At 42.9% G+C, this 24,361-nt stretch overlaps 1 protein-coding gene across 4 annotated transcripts; it reads right to left on the minus strand.

The window, feature by feature from the left end:
• Positions 1 to 2,331: 2,331 nt before the first annotated feature.
• Positions 2,332 to 22,665, minus strand: LOC112242540 (NXPE family member 3). 4 transcript variants are annotated; one of them, XM_024410438.2, is made up of 7 exons: positions 21,837 to 22,136; positions 21,503 to 21,644; positions 20,784 to 20,963; positions 13,236 to 14,017; positions 13,015 to 13,085; positions 4,491 to 4,712; positions 2,332 to 4,311 (listed from the first exon to the last, which is right to left on the minus strand). In XM_024410438.2, the coding sequence occupies exons 3-7, from the start codon at positions 20,931 to 20,933 to the stop codon at positions 3,761 to 3,763; spliced, it is 1,776 nt and encodes a 591-aa protein (XP_024266206.1). In that variant the 5' UTR covers positions 20,934 to 20,963; positions 21,503 to 21,644; positions 21,837 to 22,136; the 3' UTR covers positions 2,332 to 3,760. The 4 variants fall into 4 exon arrangements, with proteins under 4 accessions (XP_024266206.1, XP_024266212.1, XP_042175851.1 ...); XM_024410444.2 differs by lacking the exons at positions 21,503 to 21,644; positions 21,837 to 22,136 and adding an exon at positions 22,579 to 22,665; XM_042319917.1 differs by lacking the exons at positions 21,503 to 21,644; positions 21,837 to 22,136 and adding an exon at positions 22,196 to 22,214.
• Between the last annotated feature and the right edge of the window lie 1,696 nt (positions 22,666 to 24,361).

The following is a 24,361-nucleotide window of genomic DNA, read 5'->3' on the forward strand; positions in this document are numbered from 1 at the left end:
CCCTTTGTTCAGGGACACATAATTCATTTTCTGTTAGTCACATGTCTGTGGAACTTGTTCAGTTTATGTCTGTTGTTGAATCTTGTTATGTTCATGCATATATTTACACATGTTAAGTTTGCTGAAAATAAACACAGTTGACAGTGAGAGGATGTTTCTGTTTTTGCTCAGTTTAGGACTCAGTCACAGCAGCCATATTCCTCCTCTCTGACCTCTTCAATGAAGATCCCAGAGACCTCTACATTATGGACAAGGTATGGGTATGAAAACCATTGTCAAAGGTGAACAGTTCTTTCATTCACATTTACCACAAAAACCAAGGTTTGAAGACCGTTGTGTGCACGTTTTGTTAATCATCTGTATATTTATTATTTTGTTTTCAGACACCGCTGATGAATATAACTGGAAACCTTTTCGATCACCATGTAGTGTAAAATCGCTGTACATTTCAAAAGTGTGAACCAATAGTTTTTTGACTACGTCCGTTTTAGCTCGCTCAATAATGTCTTAAACGAAATGACCGATTGCCTCTTATCCGCTCATCGTTCCCTTATGCCATAGTTTGTACATCTCAATTGTCAGTAGAAACCACATTTGTTTAAGCAAGTCAGCCATATCAGCTATGTGTAAGGGACATTTTGGTTAAACATCTTTAATGTTTGTATAATGAAAGATCTTTCTAAGACTGTATGGTTTCTGGCATTCCAAAAAGTTCATGCTTGTGTGTGTATGTGTGTGTGCGACCACACACCATCTGTGCAGACAACAAAAGGTGCATGCTTGCTCCACTTCAAAGAACCGTTGACCTACTTCAGAGAAATGGCGTCTAAGATAGTTCCTGTTGTTTAGCACCTCACTAGAGGACTAGAATAAGCAGCTGTTGCTACAGAACAAGACAACCAAATTCACAGTCTGTACCCTTTACCCCAATTTCGTCTCGTTCTCCACACACGTACACATACCAAGATCCCATGTTTTGCATCTGCTTGCATAAGAAAACTTGATTATATAACACCTCCGTACTCTGGTGTAATCGAGCCCTCGACCTTCCACCTCAGAGTGGAGGGTCGACCAGCTTCATTATTGCAATTCTTATTAATAACGTGTGATTGTTTGAGGATTTAACAAAGTCTCTTGTTATTGGTTAGCATTTCCACTACATGTTTTTTTTTTAAAGGCAGTAAATTAGTCTGAATTAACTGTTTCGCTGCCAGACAAGGCTCCGCTGACAACCAGGTGTAGTGGTGATAAGGATTCAGTCCAGTGTGCTGAAAAGAAAGCTCTGATGTTGTGACAGCTTTATGGAGGCCCCAACGATTTGTGGGCACCGTTTGTCACAGTTAAAGTGCAATTAATGTATTGTTTAGTGGCTTTGCTGGCACGAATCTAAAACATAAATATATATATATATATATAAGATTTACATGCTAAATTCCCCACTGGATTACAGGATTGCTGTTATGATCTTTGACCGTAAAAATGTGTTTTGCCTTCGGGAAGGACATCTGCCGCTCGTTAATTGATGACACCTATGACCAAATGTTCTCGTCTGAAGTAGAGAGAGGGCACCAATGAGCAATTCATTAGATTAAATTAAGTTACAGCTCTCTCCTCTGTTTGCTTCCACTATTACTCCAACATAGCATTTTGTTTATTAAATCGGTCCTCACCATTTTCTGAGAGAATTGTGAAAGCGTTCCTCTTTGCTTCAGACACGACTGAGGAGGGCATCAGTCATGTTGAAATTTAGCTAATTATTTTCCACAACAAAATGGTAGCACACATGCTATATTACTTTACTTTATCCCATGACGAATGAATGACAGGTACACGCTTCAATTCATCAGATGTGCCTTAGAATTATGTATTGTGTTTTCATGGATGATGCCATAATGATTGCTTAGGATTCAAACCAATGAATCAAACAGCTACACAATCAAGCACCACGCAGCTGCAGGTAACACGCGCAGGGTACACGCGCAAGCGGTGCACACGTACTTTAACTAAAAAGAGAGTTTTGAGCTTGTATCTTGTATATGAAGTATCCAATATTTAACAACGGCAGAAGTACAGTATGTGTCAAGTAGACAATTTCCTATATTTCCTGACTATCGAACAATTGTGATGGATTACTTGCTAAAGCTAGCTAAAGCTTAGCTAACTCCAGGCGGAAGTGAAAGCTTTGGCTAACATCAAGCCAGCTAACTATCTGGATATAAGAACATTTGTTAATGTAGGGGGGAAGACTGATCTTAAGTTCTTCTCATGGACTAGCTAGCTAGTCAGACCTTATATCTTCCTTCATAAATAAATCACCAATCACTTTATTGCAATTGTTCAATGGGAGATATATTTGAATTGTGGAAAGTTAACACAGTTATGGTAACTGGTAGAAAGTGAGGTAACACTCGGCAATAGCGAAGCTTGGCAAACGGTAACATGTTAAAGCATTCCAGCTGTGGTGTATGGCATAGGCAATAATACTGCTGTAACCGTTAGCTACAAAATGGCATCACTTTGAGACTGCCTAACAAGAGTCTTAAAAGGGTAAACAGTTACATGATAAAAGTTATTCCTAGATTTAAATAAATGTCACATTTTGATGTAAACTGTTGCAGAAGTACTTGAAAAATAACACTGGATAAGAAGAATAAAGCCAGTCCTGAAGGAAGGCTGTCTGCTGGTTGATGACCTAGCCGTTTCCATCACCATCTGATTCAGGCCTGTAAACTTCTTAATGGATGACAAAAACCAGCAGACAAAGTCCTCAAGGGTTACGTTTCTGAACATCCTTGGACATAGAATACATAGGAAAGCACATGATTTGGTACAGAACTGAGTTAACAAATATTCATCTGTTAGGTTGTAGGCTAAATTGTGGCGACATGCCTTGGGCATTTCCTAGAGGCCCACACTAAACCAAACTGATTTATTTGACATGACAGAGCTGGATTCACATTGAGGTTTGTAACCATAAACCCATTGTTTGGTATTATTTTCCCTCACATTTACTTTTGTCAAAATACCTTCGAAACTTCGCTCCAGTTTCTGTAAACCCAAACATACTTGATATTTAGAGTGAGAACATCATTAATGCAAGTCTGAAGTACAGGATTTGGCAAATGTGTCATTTTCCATGCATTTGTTATACTGCATTTCCCACTCTCAATCTTCCCTACTGCACTGCAGTAGCCTACATAAACTTATTGCACTTTATGGCAGCCGATATTCCATTCAAGTTTTGCAAGTGTATTGAACAGAATTAGTTGAAATCTGTAGTTTTTTTTTTTTTTAACAATCTGTGAGTCACAATTCAATAACAAGGCTGTTTCCCATAAAACAAACACTGAATGTCAGAAACTATTGCATAAAACTTTTCACACACACATTTCTTAAAATAATCCTTTGAAACAAGAACCCTTTGAACGTTTGGCCATTCAACTTTAAATACAGCAGGTGGGGTCAAAGTCAGTAATCACTTCATAGTTGACTGATTCAATCAGTCCCGTTGTTTATCTCCCTATCTCTCCTGGTTTATTTGTGACTGTGAGATGGTTGATAAAAAACACTGTCACTTCACAACAGCGGATCCCATATACAGGAAGCAGGTACACAGCAGATAGGGCTTAGGCTACATCAGGCCATGCTCGCAGTAAACAGGTGAGCTTTGTGATTACACTATAGGTAACTCTTGTAAACATAACCGCACTCCCCATCTCACACAAATTTGTAATCTTCCATACTCTTTTCCTTTCTCGGGCTAGCTCTTCTCTGGGCATACGTAAGACAGGATAGTGTCAATCATGTTCTTGACAATGACTGGAGGCGGGTGGAGAGCATGGGGGAGGTGGTGAGCAAGGGTCATCTCCCAGGCATCCACCAGCAAGACATCCAGACCCCTGAACATGGCCCTGAGCACACCGTCCAGCTGTACTGAGAACCAGTCACTATTGTACAGGCTCACCTCTGGGTCCAGGGCTTGGAGGTTGGCTGAACGCACCACTATCAGGGTCCCCGGAGCCCGGTCCAGAAGCCGCACCACCGCCCGTCGAATATGGCGTAGCCTGCGTATGTAGACCTCTACAGGGAAGGTGCTAAAATGGGCCCAAACACTGAGGACCACCACGGTATCTGGGCCTCCCGCCAGGCCGTCCAGCTCGTTAGCTACATAGCGCATCTCACTGGCAATGACAGTGGAGAAGCGTATTGGAGGACCGTGACAGCGGTATCTCAGCAGGATGTTGTGGGTGCTGTCCACTGCCATGAAAGGCCCCACATTCCTAGGACTGTGAAGGTTGAACTCCTTCAGCTCTGTGATAAAGAGGAAGTTGGACAAACAGAACAGAGAGTTAGAAAGCACACGAGACAGAGCACAGTGATCAAATCAAATCAAATTTTATTTGTCACATACACATGGTTAGCAGATGTTAATGCGAGTGTAGCGAAATGCTTGTGATTGATGTCATTGGACTTTAGCAGACAATACTCACCTGGGACAAAGGCATTGAGGTACTCGAACCACTGTCTAGCAGTGGAATCTCCATACATGTACACCACCTTGCCCTTCAGACACTGAGTAATGGCAGAAGAGTCGTTAAACTGATGCATTGTGACACCACCCAGCGCTCGCCATGACCCTTGGAAGTAATACCCAGATGGAGTGACCCTGATAGGCTCCGCTCTCACACTGCTGCTCTCCATCTCTGGTTTGTCTGAAAGAGGAGCCAGCATGATGCGCTAGCTAACATAACCTTACAAGTACAGTGCCTTCAAAGTATTCATACCACTTAAGTTATTCCACATTTTGTTATGTTACAGCCTGAATTCAAAATGGATTACATTTGGGGGGGGGGGGGTTCTCACCCATTTACACAGGTGGCAGGTAGCCCAGTGGTTAGAGCGTTGGACTTGTAACCGAAATGTTGCAAGAACCCCGAGCTGACAAGGTAAAAATCTGTTGTTCTGCCAGTTAAGGCAGTTAAGCCAATGTTCCTAGGTCGTCATTGAAAATAATAATTTGTTCTTAACTGACTTGCCTAGTTAAATAAAAGGTAAAATAAAAAACACAATACCTAATAACGACAAAGTGAAAACACATTTTTAAAAGTGCTTGCAGAAACATCTCATATAACATAAGTATTCACACCTTTTGTCAATAAAATGTTAGAATCACCTTTGGCAGTGATTAAAGCTGTGAGTCTTTCTCGGTAAGTCTAAGAGCTTTGCACACCTGGATTGTATAATATTTGCAGATTATTCTTTAAAAAATGTGATTGGTTGTTGATCATCGCTAGTCAACCATTTACAGGTCTTGCCATAGATTTCCAAGTAGATTTAAGTCAAAACTGTAACTCGGCCACTTGTGAACATTCATTGTCTTCTTGGTAAGCAACTCCAGGGTAGATCTCGCCTTGTTTTAGGTTATTGTCCTACTGAAAGGTGAATTAATCTCCCAGTGTCTGGTGGAAAGAAGACTGAACCAGGTTTTCCTCTAGGATTTTGCCTGTGCTTAGCTCCATTCAGTTATTTTTTTAAATCCTGTAACTCCCCAATTACAAGCATACCCATAACATGAAGCAGCCACCACTATGCTTGAAAATATGAAGAGTGGTACTCAGTAATTTGTTGTAGTAGATTTGTATTCAGGACAAAAAGTGTATTGCTTTGCCATGTTTTTTGCAGTATTACTTTAGTGCCTTGTTGCAAACAGGATGTACAGTGCCTTGCGAAAGTATTCGGCCCCCTTGAACTTTGCGACCTTTTGCCACATTTCAGGCTTCAAACATAGATATAAAACTGTATTTTTTTGTGAAGAATCAACAAGTGGGACACAATCATGAAGTGGAACGACATTTATTGGATATTTCAAACTTTAACAAATCAAAAACTGAAAAATTGGGCGTGCAAAATTATTCAGCCCCCTTAAGTTAATACTTTGTAGCGCCACCTTTTGCTGCGATTACAGCTGTAAGTCGCTTGGGGTATGTCTATCAGTTTTGCACATCGAGAGACTGAAATTTTTTCCCATTCCTCCTTGCAAAACAGCTCGAGCTCAGTGAGGTTGGATGGAGAGCATTCGTGAACAGCAGTTCAGTTCTTTCCACAGATTCTCGATTAGATTCAGGTCTGGACTTTGACTTGGCCATTCTAACACCTGGATATGTTTATTTTTGAACCATTCCATTGTAGATTTTGCTTTATGTTTTGGATCATTGTCTTGTTGGAAGACAAATCTCCGTCCCAGTCTCAGGTCTTTTGCAGACTCCATCAGGTTTTCTTCCAGAATGGTCGTGTATTTGGCTCCATCCATCTTCCCATCAATTTTAACCATCTTCCCTGTCCCTGCTGAAGAAAAGCAGGCCCAAACCATGATGCTGCCACCACCATGTTTGACAGTGGGGATGGTGTGTTCAGGGTGATGAGCTGTGTTGCTTTTACGCCAAACATAACGTTTTGCATTGTTGCCAAAAAGTTCAATTTTGGTTTCATCTGACCAGAGCACCTTCTTCCACATGTTTGGTGTGTCTCCCAGGTGGCTTGTGGCAAACTTTAAATGACACTTTTTATGGATATCTTTAAGAAATGGCTTTCTTCTTGCCACTCTTCCATAAAGGCCAGATTTGTGCAATATACGACTGATTGTTGTCCTATGGACAGAGTCTCCCACCTCAGCTGTAGATCTCTGCAGTTCATCCAGAGTGATCATGGGCCTCTTGGCTGCATCTCTGATCAGTCTTCTCCTTGTATGAGCTGAAAGTTTAGAGGGACGGCCAGGTCTTGGTAGATTTGCAGTGGTCTGATACTCCTTCCATTTCAATATTATCGCTTGCACAGTGCTCCTTGGGATGTTTAAAGCTTGGGAAATCTTTTTGTATCCAAATCCGGCTTTAAAACTTCTTCACAACAGTATCTCGGACCTGCCTGGTGTGTTCCTTGTTCTTCATGATGCTCTCTGCGCTTTTAACGGACCTCTGAGACTATCACAGTGCAGGTGCATTTATACGGAGACTTGATTACACACAGGTGGATTGTATTTATCATCATTAGTCATTTAGGTCAACATTGGATCATTCAGAGATCCTCACTGAACTTCTGGAGAGAGTTTGCTGCACTGAAAGTAAAGGGGCTGAATAATTTTGCACGCCCAATTTTTCAGTTTTTGATTTGTTAAAAAAGTTTGAAATATCCAATAAATGTCGTTCCACTTCATGATTGTGTCCCACTTGTTGATTCTTCACAAAAAAATACTGTTTTATATCTTTATGTTTGAAGCCTGAAATGTGGCAAAAGGTCGCAAAGTTCAAGGGGGCCGAATACTTTCGCAAGGCACTGTATGTGCATGCTTCCTTCCTTCTCACTCAGTCATCTTCAGTTCTCTCCTGTCACACCCATTAAACTCTAACTGTTTTCAATTTACCATTGGCCTCGAGGTGAAATACTCGAGTGGTTTCCTTCCTCTCTGGACAACAGAGTTAGGAAGGACATCTGTATCTTTGTAGTGACTGGGTGTATTGATATACCATCCAAAGCTCAAAGGGATTTTGAATGTCTGCTTTTTTCCCCCTCCTTTTTTTAACACATCTACCAGAGGTGCCCTTCTTTATGCAAGGAATTAGAAAACCTCCCTGGACTTTGTGTTTGAAATTCAGAGTGAGTCCATGTAACGTGTGACTTGTTAAGCACATTTTTACTCCTGAACTTACTTAGGCTTTCCATAACAAATGAGTTGAATACTTATTGACTAAAGACATTTCAGCTTTTGATTTATTCATTTATAGACATTTATAAAAAAACGAATTCCACTGACATTATAGTCTGCACCCGCACGGCCGACTGCCTGCACCCGCACGCCCGACTAGCATCACCACCCTGGATGGTTCCGACCTATAATATGTGGACATCTATAAGTATCTAGGTGTCTGGCTAGACTGTAAACTCTCCTTCCAGACTCATATCAAACATCTCCAATCTAAAATCAAATCTACAGTCGGCTTTATATTCCGCAACAAAGCCTCCTTCACTCACGCCGCCAAACTTACCCTAGTAAAACGGACTATCCTACCGATCCTCAACTTCGGCGATGTCATCTACAAAATAGCTTCCAATACTCTACTCAGCAAACTGGATGCAGTTTATCAGTGACATCTGTTTTATTACTAAAGCACCTTATACCACCCACCACTGTGACCTGTATGCTCTAGTCAGCTGGCCCTCGCTACATATTCGTCCCCAGACCCACTGGCTCCAGGTCATCTACAAGTCTATGCTAGGTAAAGCTCCGCCTTATCTCAGTTCACTGGTCACGATGGCAACACCCACCCGTAGCACGCGCTCCAGCAGGTGTATCTCACTGATCATCCCTAAAGCCAACACCTCATTTGGCCGTGTACTCTGCTGCCTGTGACTGGAATTCGCTGAAGTTGGAGACTTTTATCTCCCTCACCAGCTTCAAACATCAGCTATCTGAGCAGCTAACCGATCGCTGCAGCTGTACATAGTCTATTGGTAAATAGCCCACCCATTTTCACCTACCTCATCCCCATACTGTTTTTATTATTTACTTTTCTGCTCTTTTGCACACCAGTATCTCTACCTGCACATGACCATCTGATCATTTATCACTCCAGTGTTAATCTGCAAAATTGTAATTATTTGCCTACCTCCTCATGCCTTTTGCACACAATGTATATATACTATTTTTTTCTACTGTGTTATTGACATTTATGTGTAACTCTGTGTTGTTGTCTGTTCACACTGCTATGCTTTATCTTGGCCTGGTCGCAGTTGTAAATGAGAACTTAGTTCTCAACTAGCCTACCTGGTTAAATAAAGGTGAAATAAAAAAATAAAAAGTAGTGTGTTTTTTTAAATTTTTTATTTCACCTTTATTTAACCAGGTAGGCTAGTTGAGAACAAGTTCTCATTTACAACTGCGACCTGGCCAAGATAAAGCATAGCAGTGTGAGCAGACAACACAGTTACACATGGAATAAACAATTAACAAGTCAATAACACAGTAGAAAAAAAATAGTCTATATACATTGTGTGCAAAAGGCATGAGGAGGTAGACGAATAGTTACAATTTTGCAGATTAACACTGGAGTGATAAATGATCAGATGGTCATGTACAGGTAGAGATATTGGTGTGCAAAAGAGCAGAAAAGTAAATAAATAAAAACAGTATGGGGATGAGGTAGGTGAAAATGGGTGGGCTATTTACCAATAGACTATGTACAGCTGCAGCGATCGGTTAGCTGCTCAGATAGCTGATGTTTGAAGCTGGTGAGGGAGATAAAAGTCTCCAACTTCAGCGATTTTTGCAATTCGTTCCAGTCACAGGCAGCAGAGTACTGGAATGAAAGGCGGCCAAATGAGGTGTTGGCTTTAGGGATGATCAGTGAGATACACCTGCTGGAGCGCGTGCTACGGATGGGTGTTGCCAACGTGACCAGTGAACTGAGATAAGGCGGAGCTTTACCTAGCATGGACTTGTAGATGACCTGAGCCAGTGGGTCTGGCGACGAATATGTAGCGAGGGCCAGCCGACTAGAGCATACAAGTCGCAGTGGTGGGTGGTATAAGGTGCTTTAGTGACAAAACGGATGGCACTGTGATATACTGCATCCAGTTTGCTGAGTAGAGTGTTGGAAGCCATTTTGTAGATGACATCGCCGAAGTCGAGGATTGGTAGGATAGTCAGTTTTACTAGGGTAAGCTTGGCGGCGTGAGTGAAGGAGGCTTTGTTGCGGAATAGAAAGCCGACTCTTGATTTGATTTTTGATTGGAGATGTTTGATGTGAGTCTGGAAGGAGAGTTTGCAGTCTAGCCAGACACCTAGGTACTTATAGATGTCCACATATTCAAGGTCGGAACCATCCAGGGTGGTGATGCTAGTCGGGCATGCGGGTGCAGGCAGCGATCGGTTGAAAAGCATGCATTTGGTTTTACTAGCGTTTAAGAGCAGTTGGAGGCCACGGAAGGAGTGTTGTATGGCATTGAAGCTTGTTTGGAGGTTAGATAGCACAGTGTCCAATGACGGGCCGAAAGTATATAGAATGGTGTCGTCTGCGTAGAGGTGGATCAGGGAATCGCCCGCAGCAAGAGCAACATCATTGATATACACAGAGAAAAGAGTCGGCCCGAGAATTGAACCCTGTGGCACCCCCATAGAGACTGCCAGAGGACCGGACAGCATGCCCTCCGATTTGACACACTGAACTCTGTCTGCAAAGTAATTGGTGAACCAGGCAAGGCAGTCATCCGAAAACCGAGGCTACTGAGTCTGCCGATGAGAATATGGTGATTGACAGAGTCGAAAGCCTTGGCAAGGTCGATGAAGACGGCTGCACAGTACTGTCTTTTATCGATGGCGGTTATGATATCGTTTAGTACCTTGAGTGTGGCTGAGGTGCACCCGTGACCGGCTCGGAAGCCAGATTGCACAGCGGAGAAGGTACGGTGGGATTCGAGATGGTCAGTGACCTGTTTGTTGACTTGGCTTTCAAGACCTTAGATAGGCAGGGCAGGATGGATATAGGTCTGTAACAGTTTGGGTCCAGGGTGTCTCCCCTTTGAAGAGGGGGATGACTGCGGCAGCTTTCCAATCCTTGGGGATCTCAGACGATATGAAAGAGAGGTTGAACAGGCTGGTAATAGGGGTTGCGACAATGGCGGCGGATAGTTTCAGAAATAGGGGGTCCAGATTGTCAAGCCCAGCTGATTTGTACGGGTCCAGGTTTTGCAGCTCTTTCAGAACATCTGCTATCTGGATTTGGGTAAAGGAGAACTTGGAGAGGCTTGGGCGAGGAGCTGCCGGGGGAGGAGCTGTTGGCCGAGGTAGGAGTAGCCAGGCGGAAGGCATGGCCAGCCGTTGAGAAATGCTTATTGAAGTTTTCGATAATCATGGATTTATCGGTGGTGACCGTGTTACCTAGCCTCAGTGCAGTGGGCAGCTGGGAGGAGGTGCTCTTGTTCTCCATGGACTTCAGTGTCCCAGAACTTTTTGGAGTTGGAGCTACAGGATGCAAACTTCTGCCTGAAGAAGCTGGCCTTAGCTTTCCTGACTGACTGCGTGTATTGGTTCCGGACTTCCCTGAACGGTTGATTATCACGGGGACTATTCGATGCTATTGCAGTCCGCCACAGGATGTTTTTGTGCTGGTCGAGGGCAGTCAGGTCTGGGGTGAACCAAGGACTGTATCTGTTCTTAGTTCTGCCTTTTATGAACGGAGCATGCTTATCTAAAATGGTGAGGAAGTTACTTTTAAAGAATGACCAGGCATCCTCAACTGACGGGATGAGGTCAATGTCCTTCCAGGATACCCGGGCCAGGTCGATTAGAAAGGCCTGCTCACAGAAGTGTTTTAGGGAGCGTTTGACCGTGATGAGGGGTGGTCGTTTGACTGCGGCTCCGTAGCGGATACAGGCAATGAGGCAGTGATCGCTGAGATCCTGGTTGAAGACAGCGGAGGTGTATTTGGAGGGCCAGTTGGTCAGGATGACTTCTATGAGGGTGCCCTTGTTTACAGAGTTAGGGTTGTACCTGGTGGGTTCCTTGATGATTTGTGTGAGATTGAGGGCATCTAGCTTAGATTGTAGGACTGGCGGGGTGTTAAGCATATCCCAGTTTAGGTCACCTAACAGAACAAACTCTGAGGCTAGATGGGGGGCGATCAATTCACAAATGGTGTCCAGGGCACAGCTGGGAGCTGAGGGGGTCGGTAGCAGGCGGCAACAGTGAGAGACTTATTTCTGGAGAGAGTAATTTTCAAAATTAGTAGTTCGAACTGTTTGGGTATGGACCTGGAGAGTATGACATTACTTTGCAGGCTAACTAGATTATCTTGAGAAGATGTTATAGTTGGGTATGGAAATCTCTGAATTTTTGGTGGCCTTCCTGAGCCAGGATTCAGACACAGCAAGGACTTCAGGGTTAGCAGAGTGTGCTAGAGCAGTGAGTAAAACAAACTTAGGGAGGAGGCTTCTGATGTTGACATGCATGAAACCAAGGCTTTTACGATCACAGAAGTCAACAAATGAGGGCCAGTGACAAAAAAAGCTAAATTGTATTCATTTTAAATTCAGGTTGTAACACAACAAAATGTGGGAGAAGTCAAGGGGTGTGAATACTTTCTGAAGGCACTGTAGATTGATACAAAACACACACAAATACTGCATACCCACAAATCCAGTACAAAACTGATTATAAACTGGGTGGTTCGAGCACTGAATGCTGATTTGCTGACAGCCGTGGTATATCAGACCGTATACCATAGGTATGACAAAACATGTTTTTACTGCTCTAATCAATTAGGCACCTCGGGGGTTTGTGGTATATTGCCAATATACCACGGCTAAGAGCTGTATCCAGGCACTCCACGTTGCGTCATGGTTAAGAACAGTCCTTAGCCGTGGTGTATTGGCCATATACCACACCCTCTCTGGCCTTATTGCTTAAGCATACCATGCAATAGCATGCAGATCAAAAACAAGTGTCCCAAAACATAGCCCTGGGTTACCCCTTGTCTGTCGATAGTCAACTTGGATAGTCACACAAGGGGTTCCCAGGGCTCTGTGCTGGTGCAGCTCTTTTTCCTCATTTGCATGCACTCACTTGGTATGCTGGTTTTTCATTACACTTTCCAACAAATCCTAAACCTCCCACCTAGCCAACAGATCTGGCCCGCTTTCTTACAGCTGCACTAGGATTGGACAGCATTCCTGTGTATATTAAGACACTGCGAAGCCGGCGCAAGATATGGCTCAGAAAATGTACCAAGCAGTCATTCAATCTTCTTGGTGTAACAGTTGGGATAATGGGACAGTTCAGTGTACAATGCATTTCTCATCCCTGGATTGAGCGCCGGCTCTGCAGTGACTTAACATACACAAGAATGCTGTTCGACCCTAGTGCAGCTGTAAGAAAGCGCGTCAGATCTGCTGGCTACCTCCCACCCTACAAACAAGCACACGGATGCACACTAGCATGCGTGCAGCCTCCCCTTGCTGTCTTACCTTTCTTCTCAGGCTGCACAATGACACTGTCAGACCCGGAAGCATGAACACGGACTTTGATGTTTACACCACTGAGAAAAATCAAAGAGACTTATTTTGTTAAAAAAAAAAATCATACACCCGAAACAAACCTTGTAATGGTACATGTTACTAGCTAAGGCACAACTACTACATAGGTCTAACATACAGTCCTCACATACTCTCATCTACCACTCACTAACCTCTGGAAGAGCAGTGACTCTTTGTTGGTGAGCAGGTGTTTTTGGTAGCCTCCTTTGGCGTGGTTAATCCGCGTGTCACAGCTGAGCAGTTTGGGCTTGTAGCAGTACCATGGTTCACCTGTGTGAGGGTCCGTATAATTACACAGCGGCTGCCGGGTGGCTGGCAGGCACAGGTTGCACACGGTGGTCTCAGACAGGAATCCAGAGCGGAACAGACTCTTGAAGAAGACACGGTCGGGATGTTCCTCTCGTAACCGACGCAGCACAGCAACTGCCTCACTAGGATGGACCAGTGTCACCTCTACCCGTACAGACCCCTCCCATAGTAACGGGAACACGGCTGAGTAGAGCCCATTCCGGTGGTCCAGCACCTGTCCTGCAACACCCGCCCCCAACTCTGGGGAATGCAGCCGGGCCAGCAGGAAGTCCCCACCGTGACGCTTGGGACGCCCCTGGAAGTCATGCATATGGACTAGCGCCTCTAGCTGATCCCCCACATGCCACTCTCTCCCGCCCCCTCCTGGCAAGATTGCAAACAGGCTGTGTGCAGGGTCGCTGGTCTGCCGCAGGGGTCTAGGCGTCAGCCGAGGCTGAGGCTCTGGCCACGCGATGGACTCCAGGAGGTAACGCTGCTCCAGAGCCTCCTCGGCTGAGGGCTCCAGGCCCAGGTGGCCACAGTAGCTCCGGTTGTGATCCACAGGAGGTTGTTCCTCTGGGGTGAAGGCTGAATGAATGCTGCTCTGGAACTGGTAGAGTGTCGACACTGTTTGGCAGTTGAGCTTCTGCAGAGGAGAAGAGGAAAGGTCACCAAGAGGGAGGATAGTAATGGAGGATGGTGATTAAAAGACACACCCCCCTCAGAGAGAAACATAGCTGCATGTGAGTTCTCACATTTTTCAACATGTTTTTTTTTTATACAAAAGGATAGATTTCAAGTTAGATAAACTTGGATTTTTCAGCAGGTACATATGCAGGATGCTACCCTCCAAAGCATGGCCTACGCTCCAGATCAAAACTCCAAACCAATTTTGACCAAAATTAACCAGAGATATTACTGCTTCCAAGTTATTTTTCCAAGCTATACTGAGAGTGCTCTAGCAAACAAACAGCAGAGACCTGAGGACACCATCCAACCTGGAACTGAATGACTAGTGTTTGGTCTGATGCCATTTTGAAAGCCAAGAAGAAAAAGGATAAATAAAGTACATTACAATGATATATTTTAATGGGACTGAATGCTGAGTCTAGGCTCCCAAGCTTGGACAGACCAGATACAAATTCAATTAGCACTGAGGTGTGAAGTAAAAGGTGTCGAGGCCTTTGGGACCAGCAAGTGTCAAGAGTCTTTGAAGCATCCTCTGAAGTCCCCTCCTGCTGTTCAAAGACCAGTCACTGGCATTTTCTACAAGAAATCTGCCTCCAGAAATAAAAGCTTCTCCCAAGTGGGTGTGACACCTACTCCTGTTGCCTGCTGCTTGGGTTCCACCTGGCGATCTGTTCACCGTCTGCCCTGGCCTGTCTCCGTCTGATACAGGTACCCCCACCACACTCCCCCCTCTCTCCCTGGCCTGTCTCCGTCTGATACAGGTACCTCCACCACACTCACCCCTCTCTCCCGAGCTTTCTCTCGCCTCCACCACACACGCACTGTTGGTGCAAGTGACTCTGAACTTACAATGGCTAGCCCCAAGTTGTTATATATTGAATATTTTTCTTGTGCACTTTGCCTCATGACTCCTGCATACTTTGTTGACTACAAACGTTCTTTTCCCCATCTGTGGGACAGACTGTTTGTTCCAACACTCGGGACTTTGACTATTGGTTACACTGACTTTTGGCCTCCCATCCTATTCTAACCACCTCTCGTCGGCATTGTATTCATGTTACCTGATGAAATTGCTGTACAATATGATATTTTTGCCATGTGATGCACATTCAGATTAGAGGTTGACCGATTAATAGGGCCGATTTCAAGTTTTCATAACAGTCTGAAATCGGTATGACAGATTTTCACCTTGTCAGCTCGGGGGATTCAATCTTGCAACCTTACAGTTAACGAGTCCAACGCAATAACGACCTGCCTCTCTCTCGTTGCACTCCACAAGGAATCTGCCTGTTACAGGAATGCAGTAAGCCAAGGTAAGTTGCTAGCTAGCATTAAACTTATCTTATAAAAAAACAATCAATCATAATCACTAGTTAACTGCACATGGTTGATGATATTACTAGATATTATCTAGCGTGTCCTGCGTGGCATATAATCTGACTGAGCATACAAGCATACAAGTATCTAAGTATCTGACTGAGTGGTGGTAGGCAGAAGCAGGCACGTAAACTTTCATTCAAACAGGACTTTTGTGCGTTTTGCCAGCAGCTCTTCATTGTGCGTCAAGCATTGCGCTGTTTATGACTTCAAGCTTATCAACTCCCGAGATGAGGCTTGTATAACCGAAGTGAAATGGCTAGCTAGTTAGCGCGCACTACTTGTCGTTGTGTTGCTGGTTTGAGCCCAGGGAGGAGCGAGGAGATGGACAGAAGCTATACTGTTACACTGGCAATACTAAAGTGCCTATAAGAACATCCAATAGTCAAAGGTTAATGAAATACAAATGGTATAGAGGGAAATAGTCCTATAATTCCTATAATAACTACAACCTAAAACTTCTTACCTGGGAATATTGAAGACCCATGTTAAAAGGAACCACCAGCTTTCATATGTTCTCATGTTCTGAGCAAGGAACTGAAATGTTAGCCTTCTTACATAGCACATAATGCACTTTTACTTTCTTCTCCAACACTTTGTTTTTGCATTATTTAAACCAAATTGAACATGTTTCATTATTTACTTGAGGCTAAATTGATTTTTATAGATGTATTATATTAAGTTAAAATAAGTGTTCATTCAGTATTGTTGTAATTGTCATTATTAGAAATACATTTTTATTTTTAAAATTGGCCGATTAATCGGTATCGGCTTTTTGGTCCTCCAATAATCGGTATCGGAGTTGAAAAATCATAAATCGGTCGACCTCTAATTCAGATGTCATAAATCAACACTGCAGAGCTCTCCCTGTCCTCTGCCGTGCCTTGATTGTATTACTGTTGATCATATCTGGAAATGTGCATGTACACCGTGGCCCATCTACTGTTGCTAGGCCCAATTCTGCCTTGTGCTCTGATATCTGCTTCACTGATTTCTGCTCTCGTAAAAGCCTAGGTTTTATGCACGTTAACACTAGAAGTTGATTACCTAAAATGGATCCATTGAAAGTGTGGGTTCACAGCTCCAATCCAGATGTGTTGGTCATTACTGAGACGTGTTTTTTATTTAACCAGGCAAGTCAGTTAAGAACAAATTCTTATTCACAATGACGGCCTAGGAACAGTGGGTTAACTGCCTTGTTCAGGGGCAGAACAACAGATTTTTACCTTGTCAGCTCGGGGATTCGATCTAGCAACCTTTTGGTTACTGGCCCAACACTCTAACCAAGGAAGGAAGAGTGTTTTGAATACTGATGTTAACCTTTCTGGTTATAACCTTTTTTGGCAAGACAGATCTTCCAAAGGTGGGGGAGTGGAAATCTTTACCAAGGATCACCTTCAGTGCTTGGTTGTCTTCACCAAGTCTGTCCCCAAACAATTTGATATGCTGGTTTAAAGAATTAAACTTACAAATAGCTCTTTGTTGACTGTTGCTGGGTGCTATCGTCCTCCATCATCACCGGCCTGTACCCTTCCTGCTCTAAGCACTCTCCTGGCCCCTTACACTAAGTCTGAATTTGTTCTGCTTGGTGACCTAAACTGGGACCTGCTTAAACCACCAGACCAAGTCCTAAAGCAATGGGACTCCCTAAATCTTTCTCAGATTATTACCAATTCCACAAGGTATGACTCCAAACACAGAGAAAAGGGTACTCTCCTTGATATTATCCTCACATAATCCTGATAGGTAGCAGTCTGGTGTTTTCTGTAATGACCTTAGTGATCACTCTTTTACAGCCTGTGCTCGTAATGGCTGCTCAGTGAAACGTCCTGTCGTGATTTGTCACAGACGCTTGTTAAAAAACTTGACCAAGTCTTCCTTTATGAACTAGCCTCTGTAAAATGGTATAGAATCAGCTTGTCAAAGAAGCTTGAACCTTCTTTTTTAATATTTTCAGTGGATTGTTAATATACACTCCCCATAATGAAAATAAGAATTAAAAAGGTTCAGCCCCTGGTTCGACCGTGATCTTGCAGAGTTACGCCACCTCAAGAATTGCATTTGGCGAAAGGCTGGGCACACGCATACTCAGGCTGACTGGCTATTTTTCAGGCAAATGAGAAATAAGCGCACTCAGGCTATCCGGAAGGTCAAAGTTAGTTACTTTAAGGAGCGCTTCTTTCTCTAAGTCTAACCCCAGGAAGTTCTGGAAAACAGATAAAGACTTGGAGAATAAATCCTCCTCCTCACAGCTGCCCATGTCCCTTAATGTTGATGATGTGGTTGTTACTGACAAGAAGCACATGGCTGAGCTCTTTAATCACACCTTCATTAAGTCAGGATTCCTATTTGACTCAGCTATGCCTTCTTGCCCATCCAACATTTCCTCATCGCTCACCCCTTCTAATGCGACAAGCCCTGATGCTTCTCCCTCTTTTCCCATGCCCCGCTACAAAGTTTCTCCCTGCAGTTAGTCAATGAGTCCGAAGTGCAAAAGGAGCTCCTTAAACTTGACCCCCAAAAAACATCTGGGTCAGATGGTTTAGACCCTTTCTTCTTTAAGGTTGCTGCCCCCATCATCGCCAAGCCTGTCTCTCCAAGCCTGTCTGGGGAGGTTCCCATTGCTTGGAAGGTAGTTCATCCTTTATTTAAAAAGGGGAGATCAAGCTGATCCTAACTGTTATAGGCCTAATTCTATTCTGCCTTGTTATTCAAAAGTGTTGGGAAAACTTGTCAATAATCAACTGACTGGATTTCTTGATGTCTATAATAATCTCTCGGATATGCAATCTGGTTTCCACTCAGGTTATGGATGTGTCACTGCAACCTTAAAAAGGTCCTCAATGATGTCACCATTGCCCTTGATTCAAAGCAATATTGTGCTGCTATTTTAAATTGACTTGGCCAAAGCTTTTGATACGGTAGACCATTCCATTCTTGTGGGCCGGCTAAGGAGTATTGGTGTCTCTGAAGGGTCTTTGGGCTGGTTTGCTAACTATCTCTCTCAAAGAGTGCAGTGTATAAAGTCATAAAATCTGCTGTCTCAGCCACTGCCTGTCACCAAGGGAGTACCCCAAGGCTTGATCCTAGGTAGAGGTCAACCGATTAATTGGAATGGCCGATTAATTAGGGCCGATTTCAAGTTTTCATAACAATCGGAAATCTGTATTTTTGGACACCGATTTGGCCGTTTTTATTTATTTATTTATTTTTACCCCTTTATTTAACAAGGCAAGTCAGTTAAGAACACATTCTTATTTTCAATGACGGCCTAGGAACGATGGGTTAACTACCTTGTCAGCTCGGGGGATTCAGCTAGCATTAAACTTCTTATAAAAAAACAATCATAATCACTAGTTAACTACACATGGTTGATAATATTACTAGTTTATCTAGCGTGTCCTGCGTTGCATATAATCGATGCGGTGCGTATCGTTGTTCCAATGTGTACCTAACCATAAACATCAATGCCTTTCTAAAAATTAATACACAGAAGTATATATTTTTAAACCTGCATATTTAGCTAAAATAAATCCAGGTTAGCAGGCAATATTAACCAGGTGAACTTGTGTCACTTCTCTTGCGTTCATTGCACGCAGAGTCAGGGTATATGCAACAGTTTGGGTAGCCTGGCTCATTGCGAACTAATTTGCCGGAATTTTACTCAATTATGACATAACATTGAAGGTTGTGCAATGTAACAGGAATATTTAGACTGATGGATGCCACCCCTTAGATAAAATACAGAACGGTTCCGTATTTCACTGAAAGAATAAACGTCTTGTTTTGATACAGTCTTATACTCAGCTGTCCCCTCCCTTTCTTAGTGTCCTACAAGCTTTCTCTACCCTTAACCTTGTTCTGAACACCTCAAAAACAAAGGTCATGTGGTTTGGTAAGAAAAATGCCCCTCCACCCATAGGTGTCATTACTACCTCTGAGGGTTTAGAGCTTGAGGTAGTCACCTCATACACGTACTTGGGAGTATGGCTAGATGGTGCACTGTCCTTCTCTCAGCACATATCAAAGCTGCAGGCTAAAGTTAAATCTAGACTTGGTTTCCTCTATTGTAATCGCTACCCTTTCACCCCAGCTGCCAAACCAACCCTGATTCAGATGACCATGCAAGATTATGGAGACATAATTTTCAGATCAGAACGGTAAGGGTGCTCTTGAGCGGCTAGATGTTCTTTACCATTCCGCCATCAGATTTGCCACCAATGCTCCTTATAGGACACATCACTGCACTCTATACTCCTCTGTAAACTGGTCATCTCCCACTGGTTGATGCTTATTTATAAAACCCTCTTAGGCCTCACTCCCCCCTATCTGGGATATCTACTGCAGTCCTCATCCTCCACATTCAACACCCATTCTGCCAGTCACATTCTGTTAAAGGTCCCCAAAGCACACACATCCCTGGGTCGCTCCTCTTTTCAGTTCGCTGCAGCTAGCGACTGGAACGAACTGCAACAAACACTCAAACTGGACAGTTTTATCTCAATCTCTTCATTCAAAGACTCAATCATGGACACACTTACTGACAGTTGTGGCTGCTTGTGTGATGTATTGTTGTCTCTACCTTCGTGCCCTTTGTGCTGTTGTCTGTGCCCAGTAATGTTTGTACCATGTGTTTGTGCTGCTACCATGCTGTGTTGTCATGCTACCATGCTGTGTTGTCATGTGTTGCTGCCTTGCTATATTGTTGTCTTGGGTCTTTATGTAGTGTTGTCTCTCTTGTTGTGATGTGTGTTTTGTCCTATATTTATATTGTATTTATTTTTTAAATCCCAGGCCCCGCCCCTGCAGGAGGCAGTCTGCCTTTTGGAAGGCAGCCGTCACTGTAAATAATAATTTGTTCTTAACTGACTTTCCTAGTTAAATAAAAGGTTAAATTAAAGAAATGTGGGAGAAAGGAAGAAACATCAAAGCACATTTCACTGCTGAAGTGGTTGCTCAGCTTATAGGCCTATCACTGTTCCATTTTGTTGACATTGTCCTTAATATGATTGCTAATGATAAACACCACATTCATCACAAAGGGGAAATGGAGTAAAGAAACAATAGAGGAGGTAGTGAAAAGGGAGTTTGAGCGTTAACTAGATGGTTTCATAAGGAAAACAACTTTTTTCTCTCTCTCTCTCTCTCTCTCTCTCCTCCACAATAGAGCTAGAGTTCCTCAAGCGCCAGCTGAAAAACGAACTGAGCCCCTCCGCACTTAGAAATAGGGAAGACAGAGTTGAGGTGATCCTTCAGAATGATTTGTCCAACCCCCACTCCCTCCAATCAGAACGCTTACTAGAGCAACTCCAACAAACATACCTTTCTCCCCTTCCCCTCCTCACCTCAAGAGTGTGAATGTTGCGCAACAGGAAGATGATTCCAGACAGGGCCAGAAAAAAGAAGATAGGGGTGTATTTGGACAGGTTCTTCCAAACAGTGCCTCCTTTCTGCCTCCCATGATCAGGCCCAGTCTCACGGTCGGATGTCACCATGGCAACGGTGTCATGCCACTACCAGTCCCCCTGATATAAGCAAAGTCAGAAAGGAGTCAGAAGTCAACATAGGGGAAGTGTTTGCATTTACATTGAGCATGGAACCCTAGGTTAACAATTCAGATTTCCTGTTTTATGAAGCACTTACTTTGACCTCACTTTTCATTATAATCAATCTACAGTCAGAAAGGAAAAGCACTTGCAGACTCATATATCATTGAAATGTTAGCTCTGGGGTGGAGAATCCAGGTTCATTTGAGGTAATATCTTGGTATTCCAACATGCAGTACACTACTCAAACCTACTAGCCAGCGGTATAGTTCACAATGCACTTTACAGTTACTACTGCTCCAGCAATGTCCAGCCAGTAAGTTAATGTTTTGTTCAGGCAACAAACATATCTGTATCACGAGTGTGCTGCTCTGTGTTAAGATTTGTAATCTACTCATTCTGGAACAGCCAGCCATAGGACTGCTAACTATGTCTATACCGGGCAGACCATGCAATGATTTGCCTTTATTAGTCCATGCTACCTGCAGTTGGCTACATACTCTAGCATTGGTACTAACCTACCACCACGGTCCGTGGATCGTTTTTCCCCCAAACACATTTATCAGTCACAAAAAAAAAAATAGACAGTGATGTCAACAGATGGAGGGCAGAACGGACTGTCCACTTTAGATGCAGTGTTTGCTCTGCTGCACGTCATAGCTGTATAGAGGAACGAATATAAATATATGTTTTTGTTAACCATCAAGCTAACAACTGTAGTGTTCTTAGCAGCTAGCGTTAGCCAATACGATTTCTGTGTTGACTCTTCTAGCTAACCAGCTAGCAAGCTTGCTTGCTACTTGTACATGCACATATCTGACGTGAGATAGCGAAATATGGCAAATTGCTTACTTAGTTGAAACAGAAAGTTGCGTTGCTAGAGATGATCTCACTGTCACACGATGTGCCTTTGTGCAGCTCTGCCAAACATACCATCTGCTGTGATTATACCGATCATATTCACCACTGCGCGTATCAGCTCATTGTGTCGTTTTACGAATCTGTCAGATTTCAGAACGAGATTCATCCGTTTACATTTTTTGATGAAAGACAAAACATCGCCTTCCGGACAGATGCAGTTACCCCAAGCAGTGCTGTAGATATAATAGAACGTCACCTTAATAAGATCATATCAGTACAAAGCCCTCCCCTTTTTGGCTAGGCTTAAAGCACATAAACTGGAAATCAAGTGTAGCATGTTATTTTTATACCTTAGTGGTGGAGACCACATGTTTTTTGTTCTGCGAGTTGATTTGGCCCAGCATACCGCTATTTTGGTTGTTAGAATATACAAATTATGCCGTTGCTTTTATCCATGTAAACTGAAATGGAGGTTGGCTGGCCTTCAATGGATGTTATTCAATTATGTATAATATTACTGACTGCTGATCTGGGTTATACTGTCACCATGGGGCATCAGTGAAAAGGGAGATACAAGAAGAAAAAGGACAGATAAAATACACACCGATACATAAAGTGAGCATGACAGTCAAGGAAGAGTCAGGTGACCAAAGATGGAGGGTAAAAAAAACATGCGTAGACATAGGGGTCGAAATAAATTAAGGTTAAAGTTAGATTAACGCCTCGATCTCACCGACAGTGATATTCATTTCCAGTGGAACGCTGCGTTTGCCTTGCAGCATTGCGTTGCGGAGGCAGTGCGTTCTGTGTGGTGCAAATGTTGGGATTTATCGAACGTATTCGTCAAACTACGTGTAGACGGCTTGACAGAAATGGTAGCAGAAGGTGAATGTTGAACCTTTGCTGCACACATATCCAGATTATGCTACTGTAGGCACCGTAACATTTTGTCCCAAAACAATGTTGGTGTGATCGACGCTTGTTAGGTTTCAGTATAAAAGTGACTTCAGAAAATATTCACACCCCTTGACTTTTCACACATTTTGTTGTGTTACAGCCTGAATTTAAAATGGATTAAATTTAGATTTTGTGTCAATGGCCTACACACAATACCCCATAATGTCAAAGTGGAATTGTTTGTAGAAATGTTTACAAATTAATACAAAATGAAAAGCTGAAATGTCTTGAGTCAATAAGTATTCACACCCTTTGTTATGGCAAGCCTAAATAAGTTCAGGAGTAAACATGTGCTTAACAAGTCACATATATTACATGGACTCATTCTGAGTGAAATAAGTGTTTAACATGATTTTTGAATGACAACCTCATCTCTGTACCCCACACATACAATTATCTGTAAGGTTCCTCAGTTATGCGGTGAATTTCAAACAGATTCAACCACAAAGACCAGGGAGATTTTCCAATGCTTTGCAAAGATGGGCCCGGCCGTATTGGTATTTTTTGTTGTTGCAGATATTGAATATCCATTTGAGCATGGTGACGTTATTAATTACACTTTGGATGGTGTATCAATTCACCCAGTCACTACAAAGATACAGGCGTCCTTCCTAACTAATTTGCCGGAGAGGAAGGAATTTCACCATGAGGCCAATAGTGACTTTAAAAACAGTTACAAAGTGTAAGGAATATGACAGGAGAAACCTTAAGAGGGATCAACAACATTGTAGTTACTCCACAATAGTAACCTAAATGACAGAGTGAAAAGAAGGAAGCTTGTAAAGAATAAAAATACTCCAAAATATGCATCTTGTTTGCAACAAGGCACTAAAGTAATACTGCAAAAAATGTGGCAAAGCAATTCACTTTATGTCCTGAATACAAAGCATTATGTTTGGGGCAAATCCAACACATCACTGAGTACTGCTCTTCATATTTTCAAGCATGGTGGTGGATGCATCATGTTATGGGTATGCTTGTCATAGGCAAGAACTACAGAGGTTTTTAGGATAAAAATAAATTAAATAGAACCTAGCACAAGCAAAATCTAGAGGAAAACCTGGTTCAGTCAGCTTTCCAACAGACACTGGGAGATTAATGCACCTTTCAGCAGGACAATAACCTAAAACACAAGGCCAAATATTGCTAACCAAGACAACATTGAATGTTCCTGAGTGGCCTAGTAAAAGTTGACTTAAACGGTTTGAAAATCTATGGCCAGACTTAAAAATGTCTGTCTAGCAATGATCAATAGCCAACTTGACAGAGCTTGAAGACGTTTAAAAAGAATAATGTGCAAATACTGTACAATCTAGGTGTGCAAAACTTACAGACTTACCCAGAAAGACTTACAGCTATAATCGCTGCCAAAGGTGATTCTAACATGTATTGACTCAGGGGTGTGAAAACTTGAGATATTTCTGTATTTCATTTTCAAAAATTTGCTAAAAAAAAATCTAAAAACATGTTTTCACTTTGTCATTATGCGGTATTGTGTGTAGATGTGTGAGAAAAATATATATTGGATCCATTTTGAATTCAGGCTGTAACAAAATGTG

Source organism: Oncorhynchus tshawytscha, linkage group LG03, assembly GCF_018296145.1.
Source record: "Oncorhynchus tshawytscha isolate Ot180627B linkage group LG03, Otsh_v2.0, whole genome shotgun sequence".
In the NCBI taxonomy this organism is placed as follows: Eukaryota; Metazoa; Chordata; class Actinopteri; order Salmoniformes; family Salmonidae; genus Oncorhynchus; species Oncorhynchus tshawytscha.

Coding starts and splice junctions, on each gene's coding strand:
- LOC112242540 (XM_024410444.2), bottom strand. CDS start 20,933: ATGGTGACATCCGACCGTGAGACTGGGCCTGATCATGGGAGGCAGAAA. Junction 4,713..13,014: donor TGTGCAGCCTGAGAAGAAAG/GTAAGACAGCAA, acceptor CTCCTCTTTCAG/ACAAACCAGAGATGGAGAGC. Junction 4,312..4,490: donor CCTCAATGCCTTTGTCCCAG/GTGAGTATTGTC, acceptor TCTTTATCACAG/AGCTGAAGGAGTTCAACCTT.